General features: G+C 36.3%; 1 protein-coding gene across 16 annotated transcripts in view; it reads right to left on the reverse strand.

The window, feature by feature from the left end:
• Positions 1-19700: 19700 nt before the first annotated feature.
• LOC148782026 (uncharacterized) overlaps positions 19701-22758 on the reverse strand; it is a 38674-nt gene continuing 35616 nt past the window's right edge. For 12 of the 16 annotated variants that reach the window (XM_088867697.1, XM_088867689.1, XM_088867687.1 and 9 more), the window contains 2 exons: positions 21842-21935; positions 19701-20277 (listed from right to left, as the gene is read on the reverse strand). In XM_088867697.1, the coding sequence (XP_088723823.1) occupies positions 20031-20277; positions 21842-21935 (341 nt within the window). In that variant the 3' untranslated portion in view covers positions 19701-20030. Of the gene's footprint in view, positions 20278-20761; positions 20936-21841; positions 21936-22758 lie in introns of those variants that run through there. The other 4 variants (XM_088867695.1, XM_088867696.1, XM_088867693.1 and 1 more) reach the window with 2 other exon arrangements.

Below are 22758 nucleotides of genomic sequence, written 5' to 3' on the forward strand. Positions count from 1 at the left end.
GGTATCGTGAGACTGATGATCGCAGAGTTCGAATTTTCTATCCCTTCACTTTTGGAGAGATGTACACCTTTTTCTTATTATACGCATCATCTCTCTGGCTTCCCATTTTATAGGGAGAAAAGCGTTCCCTAATCTCTAATGGGTCTCTGAGAAAAATGATGGGTTACGATCATATGAACGTTGGACCATATGACCGTTGGATATATTAGATTCTTACATTGTAGGCTAAGACACGTAAGGCCTCATAGCCATACGTGTCAACATCTCCCACTTGGCTATGACAACCGAGCATAATAAGTCACATGCATACTCTTATTTTTAAGTATGACCTTTAAACAAATATCTTGTCATAAGGTTTTTCTCATATTTTTGCGAATATGCCTCTTATAACAAACTTCTATCATGAGGATTTTCATGCTAATGCGGATTTGTCACTCATGAAAACTGACCGACTTAAATATTTTTAAGTCTCATTAAACTAGTGTGCTTAGACAGTAGTTCAACACTTAGACCTTTTGTTAATGGATCAGCGATCATATCTGATGAGGGCAAGTAACTAACAATTACTTCACCTTTCTCAACTACATCATAAATGTAGTGATATTGGATATCTATATGTCTTCATTTGGAGCTATTTTCTTCACTTTGAATTAATTTAATTGTGGCTTGATTATCACAAAATATTTGGATCGGTCTGTCGATTATTTGCAGCTTCAAGTTATCTATGAAGCGCTTTATCCAAACGCAAAAGTACAAGCAGTGCTACATTCAATGTATTCAGCATCTTGTGTGTACCTAGCTACACACCCTTGTTTCTTGCTAGACCAAGAAACAACTGCTCCTCCAAAGAGGAAAATATGTCTTGAGGTGGGCTTACTATTATCCTTATCCCTAGTAAAATATGCATCTAAATATCTTATAATTTCAAACTTATCTGCTTGAAAACACAATTTTAGATGTTTTGTTCCCTTAATGTATCGTAGAATTCTTTTTACTGCTTTCTAATCTTTTAAGAAAGCCATAAGTGTCAAATGAAGCAAAGCCAATTGCATTAAATCGCACCTAGCAATGAGCCAAGTATGGATCAAATATTTCCTTCTCTTGAGGTGGACTTACTATCATCCTTATCCCCAATAAAATATGCATCTAAATATCTTATAACTTCAAGCTTATCTGCTTGAAAACACAATTTTAGATCTTTTGTTCCCTTAATGTATCTTAGAATTCTTTTTATTTAGGCCTTCTTTAGTGAAGTTTGATATCCAGGGAACATCTTTCTTAATAGAAGTACACGGAGGTTCACCAATTGTGAGCTTCCAATTAACAGAATGTTCCATATGAGAGGTTATCAGAAGAGATGGCATCTTCTTCTTATAAGAAGTAGAAGTTAGTTTGTTCCCTCCATTCCTCTCCATATATATATATATATATATATATATATATATATATATATATATATATATATATATATATATATATATATATATATTAACAAAGAAATTGTCATCCTTTCAAAGACAGGAACTTTGTCGATGAAGATCATCAATGACTTAGCATATGAAAGCTCATATGACGATCTGATCCTTATAAATGTCACACTAGTAATCATAAAATGGAAACCTAAGCACAACAACTTGCACTTGATTGAGTGAATTATCACTTCCAATGTCTCACTAAGATGTCCTTCAAAACAAATACAAGTTCAAAGACTCTTTAAGTGAAAATGACTTCCAAGGTTGTAACTTTCTTATCTCATTACTAATGAGATGGTTTACAAGGAAGGAGTGGTGTGCTTGAAATTTTTTGTTTCTTTTTATAAAGGCTCTTAGAGGTGTCAAATGATTGTAGTACAATAGTTTTATTGGGCCCTGGACACACAAGGTTGGCTTAGTAGCAATGGAGGCAAAACACCTTTATGAAAGATGACACCATCTCTAATATATCCCATTCTTGGCACCAAACAACCTGCACATATAAACCCCCGCTTTGTTTGGTGCTCATATGCACATCCAATTAGGACCTTACTTTATGTTACAAGAATAAAAAGAAAGTCCTCTTTCATCAAAACAAAATTGGGTTATGATCATGTGTGTTTTAAATACACTATGTTATAGTGTAAAGAGTCCCTTTCACCTTTTCTTATAAGAAATAACTTTTTACTGTCACCATAAGCCCCTACTCTCTCTCTCTCTCTCTCTCTCTCTCTCTCTCTTTACAAGTCCCAATCTATATCTTGTTGTACTCACTGAAATTTCTCTTTAGTCTCTCCGTGTCTCTCTCTCCCCCTTCATAACCTCTATTTTTTCCTCTCTCTCTCTCAAATTGATTCTTTTTTTTTTTTTACGAAGCACATAAGTAATCTATCTCTCAAGCCACACGCCCAAGTAATCTCTCCGTCAAGCCAAGGGGCATGTGATAATCTCTCCCTCAGGCCAAGGGGCACATGATAATCTCTCCCTCAAGCCAAGGGGCACGTGATAGGGACGTATCTCTCAAGCCAAGGGGTGTGATAGGTACCACTTGGGGAACGCAACAACTTTCTCTCTCGTGTAATTCCCTTCAATTGCAGGGAATGAGATTAGTTTGCTCGAAAATAAATAAATAAATTAGGTAGTCAATCCCCCTTCAATTGCAGGGAATGGGACTAGTTTACTCAAAAATAAATAAATAAATTAGGTAGTCAATCCCATATCACATAGTATAATATATCCATATCACCACTTATCAGATAAAACAAACAACATAACCGTAACCGGAGCCAAATCACCCTTAAAATTCAAACACTAAACCAAACCCATAAAAAAAATGGGATAGAAGTGATTTGAAATTGATCAATATAAAGGGAGTGCACATATACTTATCCTTTAATTAATTAACACTGTGAACCAAGATAAGATAGCAACATATGATATTTTGAGGCATGATTAATGCACAAAATTTGGGCATAGATCGTAACAAACAAATAACATAAACTCTATCGTTAAAAAATTTAGAGTAAAAATAGGGAAGATGGAACCTGGTCGCTCGGATACCATTGTTAATAAATATTGATGAAGGGTGTATAAGATCAAACCCAAGATCAGAGAAGGGTTGGTAGCGTTTAAATATAAAACCCATCATAAAGAGTAAGAAATATTTAATTATTATAAAATTAATGATTAAAAATAGTATAATTAATAAAAATTAATCAAATTGTAATTGAAAAAAAAAAAAATGTAACATTTAAAATATAAATATTTTAAAAATTATCATATTGAAAAAAGACTAACTAATTTATTTAATTGAATTAAAATTACGAATAATATTAAAGGGAATAAAAATAAGAGGATTGGATATCAAGAAACTTTAAAGCATAAGAAATCATTAAAAATGGTATTTAAAAAACATAAAGTAATATTGATAACTAATTCATAAAAAACCAAAAAAAACAAGCTTAAGATAGTTTAATCTTATTGTTGATTTTTGTCATTTGTATCTTAAGCTACGTAGATCGCTTTTCCTCTCTTATTTTTATGGTTTTCAAAGCAGCACTACCGTCATACTTAAAACATATTGTCTTATATTTCAAAGATTTATATCATGTTATATAATCCAAAACCCACATAAAACCTAACATTCTATTATTTGAAGATAGAATTATGAAATATAGTTGAACTTGAGAAAGAAGATAACACACTATATATGAGGGTAGTACATCCTTCTCTCTTTTGGTTATCTAGATTTCTCTAAGGCTTAAGTGGGCATATCTTAAAGTGAATGTATTTATTTTTTGTATCTGTAGATTATTTTCTCTTAAATCTAAAGAGGTATATTTTTTCATATTTATTCTTTATTTTTTATACAACTTCATATAAGCCATATAACTTGATAAGATCTATAGTTTATAAAAATGATTAAGGGCCTACATAGATTGTTGAGTTTCATTTTTCTTATATGATGTTCACCATTGTTTAATACTAGCATTTTTTTATGGTCATGTATTGACAATTAGATTTCATAATTTCTTTTAAACATTTATTGCTTCTTTATGCATAACATATTAATAACACATGTAATACAATTGCATGGTACTATTATATGGAAAAGTATACAATGAAACCATGTATCTTAGGTACAAGATTGTCATAATTAATCTTGGCCGTTAGATGTGAAATTTGGCAGCTACATGTATTGTATTGACCATGTTCAAAGTTCAAAAGAAATTTTCTCGAAAATTGTGACACATCCAAGCTATCAAATTTCATATTGGATGGTTATAAGTAATTGTAAGCTCCTTGTATCAATGATTAATGTTGTCATTGTATATAATCCTTATACACATATGCACACGCTACATTATTAAGCTAAAGTTAAGGAGTAGACACGTATCGCAAAAATAAGAAGGAACCCTAATTCTATAGAAGCTGTAGGAGACATTCACACCTTTAATGGAAGAGAGAGAGAGAAAGAGAGAGAGAGAGAGAGAGAGAGAGAGAGATTGGAATTTGGCAAGTAGAAAGAGATAAATATCCAAACCTATTCCAGAATAAAAAGAAAAATATGTTTTAAAGTGTATGTAGGGCACATAACTTCCAAATTAAAAAAGCCTAGGTGCCTAATCCTTATCTTTAAGAGAGAGAAGTGAGAGACACGTGAGAGAGAGAGAGTACGTAAAGAGGATTTGCAATGTAGTAAAACCATTTGGAGAGAGAGAGAGAGAGAGAGAGAGAGACGAGTAGATTAGAGAATGAGAAGAAGAGAAAATCAAGGGAAAAAATTAGGTTTCTATTTTTAAGAGAGAGCGATGGGTACGTGAGGAATGGAAAGGAGAAACTCGGTGTGAGGAGAGGGAGAGAGAGAGAGATATGTTGAAATATAATGGAGCCTTTGTTGTGTGACCGCCACCTTCCCTACAATCAGCTTGTTTATCTCTACCATCCTCTCTAAACCTTCTCTTTCTTCTGGTTTCTCTGTCTCGACCATCCTTTCTTAATCTTTTCTTCCTTCATGCTTCTTTTACCATTACCTTGTTTTCCAGTGTTTTCACCTTTTGTTACCTAGCCTTCTCTTTCTTCTTAACTTTTCTTTTTGCATCTTTGGGGCTTCATCTTTGCCTTCTACTTTTATATCCAAAGCTTTTTCAGCCATAAGATTCAATGCTCAAGGCTCTTGGGTTTATGGGGACTCATCAAGTTCTTCTTTCGGTGGTTCGGTACGTAGGTTTGACTCAAATGGTGTTGCCTCTTTTTCTTCTTCAAAAGGGTCTCTCTTATCTCATCTCCCAAGATAATTGATATTGCGCCCCAAGCTTCGATTCACTAGCTAGCTAAACTGAAAAAAGTGATGGTGGAGTCTTTTTGTTCTTTGATTAAGGATTTAAGTTGTTTTGAGTACTGGGCGACCAAGGCTTAGAGGTGCAACGTCCTTAGCAGAACCTTCCCGGGCAACAAGTTGTTGATTCTCTTTCAGAGTGAATAGGACTTTAACACGGTGACGAAACATAGATTTTGGCATATGCATCGTGCCCTCCTTTCTCTTGAATGGTGGAACTCGGGTTAACCCATCATTCATCAAGGTCATGGCGACTTGGCTTCGTATAAAAGGTATCCCCATCCAAAGCATGGACAAAGGATGTCTTTAAGACGATAATTGCTGAATGTGAGAAGCTTATGGAGATTGGTTTACCACCTCTGGTCCACATAATAGCATTCTCTGAGCTAAGGTGCAAATCACTTCAGAGTCCTCTATATCATAGACTTTGATACTTAAGTTTTATCGGTGAATTCTTTCGTGTTACCCTTGCCAAGGAGTTTGCGGGGATTCCTCACATTGATACACCAAGCTTTGTTTCATCGGTGGCTCTTGCAAAGGAGTTTTCCTCAAAAGGGAAAAAAGCAGCTTGCTTGGAAGAACAATGACAAGTGATCACCAATAATAGAAAGAGGAAAAACAACCAATGGAAATTTTTGAAAAGCAAAAATGGTAACCAAGAAAGTTTGGAAAGAGAAGGTTTCCCGCCCAGACATTTGTTCATCGGACGCTTCTACACATGGCATGGTCCCACCAAGGAAAGCAAAATCACCAAAAAAGTCGACGATCGAAAAGTCTTTTCTGATTGAAGTATCTAATGACTACAAACCTCATGGTAAGTGGGAAGTTGGTGAATCATTAGGATTGACAGCGAGAGAGGCCATCTCAAAGAATGGTCACATGATAGGAATGACATTGGGACGGAACATACCTTCTCCAAATGTTCACCCTAAGATTTCGTTGGCTAAGGTGGTGCCACAGGCCTTACGTGGCATCATAAAAACAGAACCTCCTATCCTTCACTTTGATGGTATTTTGGGCATGCCTCCATCTCTACCAGTGACTGTTGCATCTCCTCTCAAAGCAATTGATCTGACAGTCACAACTCATCAGCCCAAGATTGCTTCCCCTTATGAGGTGGCACCTTCAACAGGTATGTCCCTCCCCTTTGTACGTTTTAGTATGCCTAATGTGCTTATATATAGTGATTGGAGGGAGGTAGGACGACCATTAGACCCTCTAACTCTTTGGTTGATTCTCTCTTCTCTAGTCTTCCTTTCCAATTCTAGACGTTGCTTCCCGTGTTTTAAGCCTGCTAAGATAGCTAACCAAAGGATTACCATTACTGAATTGGCTCAAGATGAACCATCGAGATTGTGAACCTAGCCTTGGTTGAAGAACTCCTTGAGGGGACAGCAGCAATGAAATTCTCCCAGTGGGACAAAGGTTTTACATGGGCTATATTTTGGTTTCAATTCCATCTATGGATGCTAAGCCTGAAGATCTCTCTAAAGCACTCTTTGTTGCTAAGTCTCCATATATCCTGCCCATTGTGGTCACTGAATCTTCTTGTTCTTCTTCAAAAGAACTCTTTCCTCGTACCCGTAATTGTCTTCCTAGCAAGGTAGAGAAGCAAAGAGTAGTGAGGGAGAAGGCTGCAAATATGGTACAGAGTATGGGAGTTAATTTCAAGGGAACCTTCAAAGTCGTCGAGGAGGCGTTAGAAAGAGGTGAGATGGACGGGTCAATGCAAATAGTCCCAGACGAGTGCGCTCGATGTTAAAAAAAGAGGCTCAGGCTTTCGTTACTAAGCTTTCTTTCGCCCCTTTTATTGTTAGCCCTTCGGGGGTCACTAGGGGAGGGAAGGACTATATGTCCTCATGAAGGTGCTCTCTTGGAATGTTACGGGATTAAGGAGGGTTTGAGGAGAAGATCTTTGAAGCGGCTGATCGCTTTACATCAGCCGCATATCTTGTTCCTCTAGGAAACAAAGACTACTTCCCCTAACTTAGCTCTTTTATGCTGTTTTTGGGATGGTGGGTCCATAGACTTTCTTTTTTCTACTTATCTCTAGAGGTTCATTGGTTGTTTGGGATCCTTCTATTGTGAATGGATCTTTAGTTTTATCTTCTTGTAGGTGCCTTTCGGCCAACTTTTTGTATATTGGTCTTCGAGCCCATGGATCTAGAACAATTTATATTGCCCCAATGCAATGAATGAAAATTCTAGATTGTTATCATCAAGCACTTTACCTTGGTGTGGTACAGGTGATTTTAACCAAATGAGATACCCCTCGAAATGCTTAGGGAGGAACCAGAAATCTGCTTAAAATGGCTAATTTTATAATTTCATTATCTCCAATGGACTCTTGGATATCAATATAAATGGTACTTTTTATATATGGTCCAACAATTCTACCACACATACTCAAATGTCAAAGAAAGATAGGATTCTTGTCATTAATATTTGGGACTCTTTTTTTCTGAAAGTTTTTACAAAGTCTATCTTGTGTGATTTAGTGGGAAGGGCTTTTGGGCCCTCACCTTTTTGCTTTAAGTAGATGTGGCTAGAAGATTCTTCAATTAGATGCAAGGTACTTTAGGTGTGGCATAATATCTTAGTTCAAGGATGGGGAGGACATATCGTTACTCGTAAGTTGCAAATACTATACACCGTTTGAAAGATTGGGGTTACAACAAATTTGGTTCCATTAATGATATAATCTTATCTCTGGAGCTTCAAATTATAGATCTTAATATTAAGGAACAATCGGATGGAGGTCTAACTGTCGAGGAGAAAGGTCAAAGAGAGACTTTCGAAGCTTCATTGGAGGAACAATTGAGATTTCAAGAAATCTTTTGGTGCTAGAGATCTAGATCTAAATGAATCAAAGAAGGGGATAATAATACTAAGTATTTTCATGCCACCTCTAACTTCAGAAGGAGATCGAATAATATTGAAGGTATTCAGCTAGTAGGGGTTAATGATGGCAATAGAGAAGATAAGAAAAGCACTATTATTGATTTCTTTAAACGAGCGTACTTCTCAGCCTAGACTTCCTTTCTCTTTGGATGGTTTTCCTTTTAAGAAAATTGATTGACAAAGCATTACATCTTGTGATCCCCTTCTCTCTTGAGGAAATTAAGGATGCAGTTTTTTCACTCCCAAGAGATAAAGCACCGGGACCCAATGGTTTTCAGATGGCTTTCTGTCATTGCACTGATCCCTGAAAAATAGAATTTGGAAGTGTTGCAAGACCTACGACCAATTAGTCTTTTGACATATTGCTATAAGATTCTGGCAAAGGTTTTAGCTAATAGGCTTAAAAAAGGTCAATTCCCTAGTGATCCAATGGCCCCAATCAACTTTTATTAAAGACCGACAAATTACTGACAATATTCTTATTGCTCAAGAGGTTATCCATTCCACCAGATTTTAGGGAAGTAAAAACATATAAAATTGACTTTGAAAAGGCTTGTGATAAAGTTGAATGGGATTTTCTGGATGATACTTTGAGACTCATGGATTTTGGTGATATATGGAGAAACTTGATTAAGGGGTGCCTCTCCACTGCTCATTCTCAGTACTTATCAATGGCAAAGTTTGTGAGTATTTCAAAGCAACGAGGGGCCTTCATCAAGGGGATATCTTATCACCTTTCTTTTATACTTTGGTAGGGGAGTCTTCCAGGCTTAGGATGTCTTCAACATTAAGGGCTGGTTTCTTTGATGGGCTTAGGATTCAAGGGTATGAAGAACCTATTTCTCTCTGCAATATACATATGATAGCTCCTTATCACTTGGAATAGGTGCAGAGCTTGTGGTTGTTTCTCAAATGTTATGAACTCATCTCAGGCGCAAAATTCAATCTGCACAAATCCAAACTCATTGGAATTATTTGTGACTATATTGATTTGGAAAATTGGGCAGCTTGGTTGGGTTGTGATGTAGAAGAACTTCCCTCAAAATACCTTGGTATTCCTATGGCAGATGGTAGACTTCCCCTTTCAGCTTGAGATCCTATAGTGGAAAGATTTGAGTATAAGCTTGATAAGTGGAAGAGTAGATGTCTTTTTTTTAGGAGTAGAAATACTCTCATCAATTCCACTTTAGCCAATACATCAATTTACTTTCTGCCCATGTTTAGAGCACCAGCACTAGTGACCAAGAAGCTAGAATCTCTTATGCAAACTTCATTTGGAGTGGTTCACTGATACCACAAAAGTATAATCTGGCCCGATGGGAGAAGGTGTGCAGACCTAAGAAAGAGGGAGGTTTAGGCATTCAGAAACTCAGGCATATGAATGATGCCTTGCTAAAAAAATGGTTGTGGAGAGTCTTTATACAGTCATGCAGTCAATGGCAAGAAGTCACTTTTGCAAAATATGGAACTGATGACAATGATTTTATTTCTAATAAATTAAGCACCGATTGATAAGCTTCAATGATGTGTAAAGGATTAACTCTGTGCAATCTCATTTTCTGGTTTACAACAGGATGAAGGTTGGGAATGGAGTGAAAACCAAATTTTGGACTAGTAAGCGGTTAGGTGATTTACCCCTTTGTATACAATTTCCAAAAGTTTGCCGATGGGCTACTACAAAACACGCTATGATATCAAATATGGTAGAAGGTGGAGGCTCCAACTGTGAATGGAAGGTCAAACTGATGATTAGAAGAGTTTACGAAGTCATAGAACATCAATACACTACTTTGCTTTAAACGCTTAATGCCTTTTGTTTCTTTCCTCACAGACGTATTTCTTTGGTTTGGGAACTTAATCCTAATGGTATTTTTTTGGTAAGTTCTCTGTATTATGAGGATTTTTTATGCAAGTAACAGAAACACAAAAGTCTGGGCTATTAAGATCCCCATAAGGCTAAGAGCATTTTTATGGATTTTGGAGCAAGCAAGAGGGCTTACGAGAGATCAATTAAGAAAAAGGGTAAATTTCTAGTTAATGTGTGTTTTCCTTTGTCTTCAAGCTGATGAGGATTGCCCCCATTTATTCTTGCATTTCCCTTTTGCAACTTTCCTATGAATTTCTCTCTCAAGCTTGTCAAAGTGACAGTGAATAATTCTTAGTCATATTCAAGGTTTTTTTGCTCAAGTGCTTAATTCACCTTTCCCTAAATCAGGCACTCAATTGTGGCACATTCTCATTGCTGCTATTCTTTAGGGTTTTAGGAAAGAGAGAAATCATAGGATTTTTTTAGGGGATAAAATATGATAAGGATGTCATTCTTAAGAGAGTTTTCAATGGACCCAGGACTTTCGATGCTACAAGGACTACCCCAAAGAAGCTTTTTTTCACCAATTTGGGGGATCTTCTCTTCCACATGTAGGTTAAATGCATCAAATCCTCCATTTGGATACCTCCTCCTAGTGGCTGGCTGAAGCTCAGCTTTGATGGCGGTGTTAGACAAGCTATAAGGCAGGTTTTGGGGGGTTGCTCAGAAATCATGAAGGCAATACTATTTTTTTTATTCCAAGGAGTTTCCTATTTGTGATATCAATGAGGCTGGGTTAAGATCGGTCATAGCAGGGGTTTCTCGGCTTTCAATGGAACATGGTCAAATCCTTATTGAAGGGGATTTCCGCTAATGTTATTCAATGGTGTTCACGACCCTCTTCAATCCTATGGGAATGGACCTCGATCATGGATGGATCAGACACAAAACCAGTTTTCAAATTTGGCTCATAACATGTTAAAAAAACACCTTATAATTACAACCCTATCACCAAAGCCTCAGATGAACACTAGATCACTTCCATTGGATTCAGAAGGTCCGAAAACCTACATATATCAAATTTCAGCTCATTTGGACGATTCTGGACCTTTATGGAGTAAAACTTACCTAAAAAGGGTAAGTTACATAATATTCTAATGCATCCTCGGTGAACTAGTTTCCATTTATGGAAACTGTATCTTATGATTTCGGTATCACCTTCAAAAGGCCATAAATTCTCCATCTTAAATCAGATCAAGCCCAAATTTAAGGAGGCTTTTCATCTCGTCGACATGCACATTTTGATATATGGCCTGTGACATGGCCCGGGATGGAAGAAATCCTAGAGAGAAGTTTCTTAAGAAAACTCATGCGTTGCAGATTTTTGCAAGAAAGATATCGCCTCAATCAAATGGTCATATCACGAAACCTCGAGCTCGAATCGATTTGAAAGTGAGACCGTTGCGACTGTGACGTTGAGGGCGTCAATCCGAAGTAAACATCATATATGATGAATGATTGAAAAAGTTGTATTTTGAGGTTGCAAAAAGAGGTATTTTCTGACAACCAGAATCCATATTTTGACAACTTCCCGAATTCAAAAAGTGATGATCTAGTCATCAAATCGAGCCATTCTTCCATGAATCATCACGATAGCCCATGGCCACTTCGGGGACTATCTCGTCATGTCCAACATTGTGGGTAGGAGCAAAATGGTCATTTTGCCCCCAAAACGGGATTTAATTTTAAGTCATGAAAATGTAATATTCAACAATTTAGGTTGTTTTGAGCATCTACTCTAGTTTCAAGGGGATGTTACATAATCATTATAACCCTAAGTTCAAAAGGCTAATGAGACCATAAGTTCATAAGTTCAAAATTAATGAAATTGGCTTGAGTTTCCCTTGGTTTGCAATTATCTCTACCCTTTTCCTCAAAGAGAGGAGAGATAAAATTTTCTCTACAAGCCACTACCCCTAGAACTTCTCACTCCCCACCAAGAACTACTTATTTGCCACATGGAACTCCCCACTCCCAACCTAGCCCCTAGCCTGGTTCAAGGGCCAAACTAGGTAACCCCTCCTCTCTTTCTCTCTCCTCCTCTTCCTTTCTCTCTCGTCCCCTTTCTTTTCCCTCTCCCCTCCTCTTCTCTCTCCTCTCTTGCTCTCTCTTCTCGATCTTCTCCTCCTCTCCATCTTTCTCTCTCTCTCTTTCTCTCCTCTCTTTTTATTCCCTTCTCTCCTCTCTCTTCCCCCTCTCCCTTCTCTCCCTTCTCATTTCTTTTTCTTCCCTTCTCTCTTTTCTTCTCTCTTCATCTCCCCCTTTCTTCTCTCTCCCTCTCTCTCTCCCTCGACTCAATCGAGCCGACAGCTAAGCCGCTGTCCAGCTTCTCTCCTCTCCTTTTCTATTTTTTTCTCTCTCTTCCAACCCAGTCGGGCCTACGGCTCCGCTTCTCTCTCTTGCACTCTCTCTCTCTCCCCACAGCCAACTAGGTCGGCGGCCTGCCTCTCTTTCTCTCTTCTTCTTTTCTCACTCTCCCTCTCTTCCTATGCTCAACCGGGTCGATAGTTAACCCGTCTCTCTTTCTCCTCTCTCTCTCTCTCTCTCCCTCCCTCTCTCTCTCTCACCCCATGCCCCTTAGCTGCCGACCTGCCACTCCTTCTCTCTTCTTCTTCTCTCACTCTCTCTCTCTCTCCCTCTTCCTCTTGCCCTATCCCTAACCGGGGCTTAACCGCCAGCCTGCCTCTCTTTCTCCTTCTCTCTCTCCCGCTCTCTCACCAGCCTACCTCTCTTTCTCCTTCGCTCTCTCCCTCTCTCTCGCCATCCTGCCTCTCTTTCTCTTTCTCTCTCCCTACGTTAGCCACAGGCCCCTCTCTTCTTCCCTTCGATCTCTCTCCCTCTCTCTTGTTCTCGCTCTCCCTCTTTATCTCTCTTTTCTCTCTCTCTCTCTCACTCGCGCGCTCTTTCTCTCTCTTCTCTCCCTCTCTTTCATTCTCTATCTCTCTTATCTCTCTCCCTCTCTCCTCTCCCTCTTCCTCTTCCTCTTCCTTGCTCTCCCTCTCTTTTCCTTGCTCTCTTTCTTTCTCATTCTCTCTCCTCTTTTTCGATTCTTCGCTCTTTCTCTCTTTCTTCCTAACTCTCTCTTTCTTCTTCACTCTCTCTCTTCTCTCTCCCTTTCTCGTTCTCTATCTCTCTCCCTCTTCCTCGCTCTGCCTCTCTCTTTCTTCCTCGCTCTCTCTCTTTCTATCCCTCACTCTCTTTTTTCTCTCTCTCTCTCTTCCTCTCGTACTCTCTCTCCTTCTCGCTCTCTCTTCCTCACTCTCTCTCTCCTCCTCTCTTTTTCTCTCTTTCTCTTTCTTCCTTGCTCACTCTCTTCCTCGTTCTCTCTCTCTCGCCTCCTCTCTTCTTCTCTCTTCTCTCTCCTATTCTCTTTTCTCCCCCTCTCTCTTATTACACTCTTTCTTCCTCTATCTCTTATAAGCTTATTTTTCTTTCTCCCTTGATCCTCTACTTCCTCGGCTTTTATTCTCTCTCATCTACCATTATGTTACCTTTCTTTTAACTACATGAATCATCATCTTCTAGAATCTTTTTATTTATTTATTTATTTGAGATAGTTTTCAAGGCGGCATCGAAAAGCTGTCAAATTAACAAATAGTCTCTTGTCGTTCCCACCTGTTTTCTTTTTCAACTATTCTTCCAATAAAGAACCTTGAGGCAGAGTGGGGCGACATACCTATGTTTCGCTGTTTTACAAAGATTAGAAGAATGAGGGGGCGTTACATGTTTGGAATAAGTAAGTGTTTGGTCGGGTAAGTGAATCTATCTCAGTAGTTTGGGAGAAGTTATCCGCTATGCATGATGCTCTGTGTACTGATCATTCCAATGAAATTTTGATGGTGGAGGAGAAGGACTGTACTAAAATCTTACAGCAACCATTGGTTGATGAAGAGAGTATTTGGACACAAAAGTCTACGGAACTAATTAAAGGATAGAACTCCAATACAAGGTTTTTTCATCTATCTACTGTAATCTAGAGGAGAACTGATCAGATTATTTCTCTCAAAAATCAAAATGGGAGCTCTTTGGTTTCTGAAGCAGATATCGACAATCACATGATATGATTCTTTGGGGATTTCTTTGTACATAAAAGTGATGTTAATACACATATGACTGAGCGATTTTTGCCCCCATCTTTGCTTAGTCCTAATCAAAAGGTGAAGTTGGTTGAGGATGTTACTATGAAGGAGATAAAGGAATGTATTTGGGGAATGCAATGTGAGAGTGCTTTGGGACCTGATGGTTTCACGGTGGAATTCTATAAATTCGGGTGGGAGGTGCTCAAGAAGGATCTGTTTCTAGCTCTCAATGATTTTTTCAAGAAAGGTAAATTTCTCAAACAAATCAACTCTATCTTTATTTGTCTCATTCCTAAAATAAGTTCCCTACTGTTATGAAAGATTTTTCCCAATTGGATTATGTAATGTACTATATAAAATCATTAGTTCAATCATCTCTAATCCCTTACGGGTGGTGCTCAATGATTTGATTGATCCTAAAAAACTGCTTTTCTGAAACGTAGACTTATTATAGATAACATCGTAATGACAAATGAACTTGTATATATATATGCAAGAACTCCAATAGGCCCAAAATGTGTTTGTAGCTAGATTTGAGTAGTGCATATGATAGAGTATCTTGGTCATTTATTATTGCACGTATGAATGCTTTGGGATTTCCGGATATGTTCATCTCCTAGGTCCAATATATATTTCTTCTCCTTCTTTTTCTATGTTGCACAATGGATCCCCTAAGGGTTATTTTATGGGAAAAAGAAGTCTTAGACAAAGGGATCCCTTATCTCCCTACATCTTTATGTTGGTGATGGATTTTCTAAGTAGGAAATTGGACTATCCTACCAAGCGTGACATGATTCCTAGGGCTTTTCTTTCGGTATGTGATTATGGAGTGTCACATTTGTTTTATGCAGATGATGCTTTGATTTTTTATGATTCTTATATTACTACTGTTGTTGCTATAAAATCAGTGCTCTCTATCTTTGAGGCAACTACAGGTCAGAAACTTAAGATTGTAAAAAGGAAATATATTTTTCTTTTTGGGTTTCACAGGGTAATCAGTCCTTAATTTTGAGGAAGCTTGGTTTTGGTGAAGGAACCCTACTAGTGCGATATCTAGGGTTACCTTTATTTCATAGTCATTTGAAGTATCGTCACTGTCATAGCTTGATTAGCAAAGTTATTAGAAGGATAGGCTCATGGCAGGCTTTAACTTTATCTTATATGGGGTGTCTTCAGTTGTTGAAATCAGTTATATTTGCTTCATCTATTTTTTGAATTCTCTCATTTATTCTAGCAAAACGAACCTATAATACGATTGAACAGTTGCAGAGGAACTTTTTATGGGTAGATGTAATTAAGAAAAAAAGAGTGCATCTTGTTAAATGGAAAACAATATGTTTACCTCATGCGGAAGGGGGACTAAGAGTCTGTAACATAGTGGACTTCAATATTGCAGGGATGATGAAAATGGCATGGAGACTCTTAGTCCCCCTTCCGCAATATTGAAGTCCACCAATAACATAGTGGACTTTCAATAATTATATGGAATTCTCTATTCTTGAAGAGGGTTTGATCGTAGCAGTTCAATTAAAGTGTTTTCCTCTTCAGATTGAAAGTGATTCAGCCTTGCTCGTTAATATAATTCATGAAAGCTGTCAATCTCCTTGGAAGTTGTATACAATTGCAGCAAATTGTGGACAATGTCTTTCTAATCGTGGATGGTCTATCACTCACATTTTTCGTAAGGCCAACATGGGGGCTGATATTCTTGTAAAGAGGACTACATCTCTACAAGCCATTGTTTGACGTTCTCGTCTACCAAACTTCATTTATCTTGCTTTACTCCATGAATTATCACAAGTGCCCTATTCCAGGGTTGTTAAGACATGGGTTGTAACCTTTTTTTTAATTATCAATGAAAAATGGGTAGAGGGACCTTCTCCCCCATTGGCTTACCCAAAAAACAAAAAACTTGGGATAGTTTTGGGTAATTTTGTGACAATATTATATTAGGTTTAGGTTGCGGATGGTTCACTAGGGTTTTTGTAGTCCTTCAAGCTCATAATCGAGGTTTTTAAGAGTTTCCTTAGCTAGAATTTCGATAGGGTGTCTACAATTTCAAATCTTAAATTTTAGAAAGAGAAAGTATATTAAAATTTTAGAGATAGAAACAATATCAAATTTTAGAGATAGAAACTACCTAAAAATTTTTAGAGAGATAAATATCTCAAAGTTTTCATAAATTTTAGAGAGAGAAACTACCTAAAATTTTTTAGAGAGATAAATATCTCAAAATTTTCAGAGAAAAAGTATATCAAATTTTAAGTTTCAAAGAGAGAAAGTATCTTTAAATTTTAGAGATAGAAACTATATCAAGATTCAGATATTGAAACTACCTAATAACTTTATCTAGAAAAACTATCTCAAAATTTTTAGAGAGAGAAACTATCTCAAATTTTTTAAAGAGAAACTATCTTAATTTTTAAGTATTAGAGATAGAGTATCTTAAAATTTTAGAGAGAGAAACTATATCAAATTTAGAGAAAGTACTTAAAATTTTTAGATAGTTAAACCATATCAAGATTTAGAGAAAGTACTTGAAAATTTTTAGAGATAGAAATTATCTCAAAAATTTTAGAGAGATAAATTATCTGAAATATTAATTTTTAGAGAGAGATTATTCTTAAACTTTTATAGAGAGCGTATGATAAATTTTAGAAAGAGAAACTATAAGAAAATTTTTAGAAATAGAAATTTCTCAATTCTTTAAAGAAAAACTATCTCAAATTTAAGTTTTAGAGAGAAAATATATTAAAAATTTTGAGATAGAAATTATATGAAATTTTAGAGATGGAAACTACCTAAAAATACCTAAATTTTTAAAGAGAGAAACTATCTCAAAATTTTTAGAGAGAAAAACTATCTCAAATTTTAAGTTTTGGAGAGAATGCATATTAAAGTTTTAGATAGACAAATCATATCAAATTTTAGAGAGAAACTATCTCACAATTTTAAAAGAGAGACTACCCCAAATTTTGAGTTTAGAGTTTATAGAGAGATTGTATCAAATTTTGTTACCAAACATTGGACATGGAAATGATTGTGTGGAATCCATGAATTTTGTATAGTTTACATAAACAAGAGATTTGAGGAATCCAAGACCAGAATCCTTGATACGAAAAACTATAGATTTTCTTGGATTTCAAATCTCTAAGATTCTTAATTTCTTCCTATTTACACGGGCTCTAAACGAAACAAAGTTAGTACACGACCTTTGTTGATAAAGCAAGAAATTTTGTTAAAAAATTAGCTGTAATTAATTTATGAAAGTGTAAAGTTATTAATTAAAATTAGAAAAAGTATAAAATCAACATCCTATCTATATAGAAATTAAGTGTAACCTTTAATATATATTCAAATATCATAATTTTTAAACTAAAATCTGGTCATAAACATTTTCTAATAGCACAAAAAGAAAAAAAGAAAAAGTATACAAAGAGACCATTTACTTTTAGTACAAGGAGGTTACAACCATTTTTGTCCATCAAATTTCAAATCAATTGGTTGTAAGTGTACTTGTGACTATACTCAAAGCCCAACAAAAAATTTCTTGAACTTCGTGATACACCCCAAGCCATCCAATCGGACATCTAATAGCTAGGATTAATTGTGACCTCCTTGTACTAAAGATAAATGGTCTCTAATATACAATCCCAAAAAAAATAAAATAAAATACTAAAAACTAAAAAACCAACATTACACATATAAAAGTCACTAAAAAATTCAAATGCAAATTTAATACAAAAAGAGCTTAAAGTCAGGATGATTTTATGTATATTGCTCCCTCTCAATGAATTTTGAGTCTACAGAGATTGGGATCTTTGTCAACATCTTCTCTCTTTGAGAGGAAAAAAGGAAAAGAAAAAGAAAAAGATAGTAACTCACCCCGAATTTTCAAATGAAACATAGATTCATTTCGAACCATGTGGTCCTTCGGACTTATTTTCATCGTTGTTTCCCGGGTTGTGCATATAAATAAATAAGCAATTTCTATTTTGAATTTCTAAGCACCAAAAAAAGGAGCACATCAATCTCTATGTTTTAGAAATCAATATCATAGAAAATAGGTAGATTTACTTAGGGGAAAGCTTTCTATGCTTCCCCTACAGCATAAAACTTGTATACTTTCCCTTATCCAACCCTTCATTCGGAATGGAGGGCTAAGATTGCCCCAATCACAATGTTACGTCTACACTATTTTTTTTTTTTCTATAAACTATTTTGACACCAAATTTGTATGTCCAATCCTCTATTAATCTCGCACTAGAAAAAAAATATTAAAAACATATTTTCAACAAAACAAAATGTTTCAAAGGGTATTTTGGTCATTATATTTTATCTAAAAATTATTTTTAATATTTTTTTATAAGTGTGCCCCAATGAGAAGATGGCATGTACCAAACGTCATATTCATACAATTTGTATAAAGAAAAAACTAAAAATAAAATATTTTGAGATGTCAGATCTAAAAGATCAAACGATGAGTGGCTCTCTTGATCAAAATTGGATGGCTGGAAGGTAAGGGAAACATAGATCTTCTGTACTATAGAGGAAGTATAGAAATATTTCTCTTTGCTTAATAGATTTAAGGAAATAATATAAGATTAGAAAATATTTCTAGATCATTAGTATTGACGATATTTTTGAATTAAAAAATATTTAATAAATATAGGAAAAGATATATTCTGACCTGACCCTTTTTTCTTTTCTTTTTTTTTTCCAATGAATTAGTGGGGAGAGGCCCCTACCCTAGGTAGGAATTGAGCTTAGAACTTAACATTGCAAATAGTCACGCGTTTAACCAATTAAGACCAAGCTCTTTTTTAAAAAAAATGATAAGTTACAAGGGATTTGAGCCCAACCTTTTAGTGAGAATGGAATTAGAAACCTCGTCATGAGGCTTGACAATACTAGCCTACCTATTCCTAGATAGATATGCACCTTACTATATTTCTCAACAACCCAACTCTCCAAAACAACTGCCCCACATCCTCTCCAGATATGAGAGTACACTTTACTATTGCAATATGTGTCCGCCCTCTTAACTGCAAACCTCAAATCACCAGATTGGCAATATTTTAGATGAAAGATAATTTCAACAAAAGGCAAGGCAGCTAAATAGAGGAGTTGGAAGATCCCATCCTTCTGAGCATATCATCCCTCCAAAACCCTAGCAATCAATACTACCCGCTGATGCCTCACCTTTACAAGCTTTTAACACTGCCTTCACCCTACCCTTTCTTTTCCCAACGGGCGTTCTAGCCTTGCCTCCGTTATTAATCCCAGAGAGAGAGAGGAGAAAAGTAATAGAGAGAAAGGGGAAGAAAGGGATCAAAGCAATAGACAGAGTTAGGGGGAAAATGATAAGGAAAGATTTGATGGGGAAAGGGAAGGACATTATAGTAAACAGAAAATTAGTTGAAAATCAATAAAATTGAATCAATTAATGACTTTCTTTAGATGAGAGAGTTTAAGAAGAGAGTTCAAGATGGACGATGCAAAAGTCTCAGCAACTGGTACACATACACAGGATCATTCCCCTATTAAGTCAAGAGCTTAAAATTGCGCTCATTGGATTTACTACAACCCTATTATAACATTTAGAGGATACAGTTGCCCATTGCAATAAATACACAAATATCATTTAAACCTGTGAACAGTATTACTGAGGAACTACAATTGTTGCAGTCTTGATAATGGCAATTCAAGCAACATGTACTTGAAAAAGTAGTTTATACACTTTCATTCCAGCTGATAAGCTGTCAATAAATGATTAACCTTCTCGTTGATCATTAACATCTGTAACCTGTATAATCAAACACTCCATCAAGTTATAATTGCACTGTAATTCGATCCCCATGGTTATAATTGCATTAAATTCTGGACAAAATTAATCTTGTTCTTGCACAAGATGGTACTTGCTCTGACTGCTGGTTTTCTGGTTGATAACCAGCTTTTGTGAAGTCCACTACAGTGGATGCTAATTCTGACCGATGAGAGGAATAGACATGGTTCGCTCCTTCTATTATATGCAGTTTATGGTTCGAGATTAGCTTGTCAAACTCTAGAGCATCTTCCACGGGAATAATTTCATCCTTTGTGCCATGAATGGTCCAGACACTGGACAAGATTTTTCAATCATGCCCATGCATTAAATGGGGATTCAAAAAATGAATAAAACATGAAAGATCATGATTGAACCAAACAGAATTACACTTAAGATTATATTGTAAAGAATCTTTACTAGTTCTGCTTTCCTATTAGTCTAAAATTTTTATGATACATGTGACACGAGCACTAATGCCATTCTCTGCCTCAAGTTTTTTAAAGCTCATTGTTTTTTGTTCGGTCATATCAACAAGCACATCCCCACATGCTATCAAAGATTTACTTTGTTCTTAGTAGATCCAACGGAACCAATCATATTGTAAATCCATCCCATCCTAATACTGTTTTTAAACGAATTTACTCTAATTCAAAATCCTGTAGAGTCAAACATGCGTATAACAAAAAACAATGTAGACCAGCATAGTCCGGCCTAGGTCCTACTTCTAACCCTAATATATGATTAGCAGTGCCACTGTTTCAAGTGGAAGAATTGCCACTCATGCAATTTACAGCCGTAAGTGGATTAAGATGATTCTAGATATGCCCACATACCTGCTTCATGTTCAACATAGTTTCCAATTTTCCCTACGTTGGATAGTTTACCCATTACAGCTCCTATGGCGTGGAAAGGATACCCAGTGTGGTGACTTTGGTGGTGAACTTCATACCACTGCAGGTCATAGGGAATCAAATCTCTGAATAAAACTCATTGATTTACTAGTAAACTGAGAATTTTGCAACCTGATCTTGAAAGCTAATCTCTATGTATTGGAAAATGGGTAATTTATTTATGGGGATAAGCACATAATAATCTCATTCATAGGCTAAAAAGTTGGCTGCCAGCCAGGCTCTCAAAACACCGAGGCATTGCCCTAGTTGGGCAGTCTAGGCGATCTTGCTCCTAGGCACCCTAGGCGGTGCTGGTGCCTCAATGCAACTCAGTCGAGGGTGGAAAAAGGCCTTATGCTAAGAGGAAAAAAGGTACCTTTTTCCGATGCAAACGGGGAAAAGGGCTTTGGGGGCCATTATAGCCCCCAAACCCATGTACGCCACGTGCTGCCCAAAAAAAGGGGGGAAGAAAAAAGTGGAAGCCCTTTTATAAATTAAAAATATAATTAAGGCCTATAAAAATGGTTAACTACTTGAGACCCTTCTCTCTTGCTCATAGGCCCATATGCCCTCTCTCATCGTATGAGAAGAAGAAAAACAACATGACATCCAAGTGTTTGAAACGTGGCCTCTCCCTCTTTCACACAGTCACACACATACCTAGACACACATACGGACCCATATGCTCTCGTTATACATATAAGAATTAAAAAAGAAGATGACCGAAGTGTTCGAGGTGAGGCCGCCCGCTCTCTCATGGACTCATATTCTCTCTCTCTCTACATATAAAAAGAAGAAAATCTCCAAGTATTTGATGAGAGACTTCTCTGGCCCATGTGTGTGTGTTGATCTTGTTAAAAATCTTTTATTCAGTTATGCGAAAACTAAACCAAATCTAAACTGTATGATGCTATTACAACCACATAGGATACATAAAAGGGCGCCAAAGAAAGAACTGGAATTGAACCTGCAATGTTTAGCAATCATGGAGAAAGCTACACCCATATCTGTATTTAGGCGATCCATCAAGCTTTCTTCTGTAACACGGTAGTCAAATTTCCCTACAAGTTTAAACAAGAAAAGCAATCAAGGACTTGATCAAATGGTTTGTCAATCACAATGAATCAATTTATAAATGTAAAAGAAGTGAATGAATCTGATTTCCTCGTAATGTATATCAAACAAGTTATAGATGAATGCCCATGCAACTATTGTGAAAAATAATAGCCAGAACATGGAGGTTCTTCAAAAGAAAAATAAGGGCATATTCATTTGGGAAGCGTTAAGAAAAAAAATAAGAAAGAAATAAATAAATTAAATATCTACACAAGATGGGGCACACTTACGAAGTAAAGAGCTTTAAAAAAATTATATCCAAAAAACTTGGGAGTTTTAAGATGCCAATTTGGGAAAACTAGTGAGTTGATTTTCTGATGCTGTAGAACTGTTTGGCCGTTCTATAAAACATCACAAGTCAATTTTATTTGCCTATAATGCCTGTTTGGCCCTTATATAGAATGTCGAATGCTTATCTTGGGTTCAGTTTAACTTCAAAAGTCTGACCTTGGAAAACAAGCAATTTTAACCATGTCAATGCATTGAGTATTCTTTTACACATGAATAAACTGGACTTCTGAAGATTTTATTCATGATTCGATCATCTATCAGACAAAATTTGCTCATACTTCCTTATTATCAAAAATGGATTTCATAGATGAATCAAATTATGAATCCAAGTGTAGTTCAATAATGCTTCAAGTAGGACATTGAGAGAAGTTTCAAAATAAATTTTTGCAAATATAAGAATGTATTTTCTGTATATTTAAAACCTCATTTATACTATGAAGAAATTCCCTTCTCAAGGACTCTTTCATGATAACAAGC

Source organism: Amborella trichopoda, chromosome 5 (genome assembly GCF_054954075.1).
Source record: "Amborella trichopoda isolate Santa Cruz 75 chromosome 5, AtrichopodaSantaCruz75HAP2 v2.0, whole genome shotgun sequence".
In the NCBI taxonomy this organism is placed as follows: Eukaryota; Viridiplantae; Streptophyta; class Magnoliopsida; order Amborellales; family Amborellaceae; genus Amborella; species Amborella trichopoda.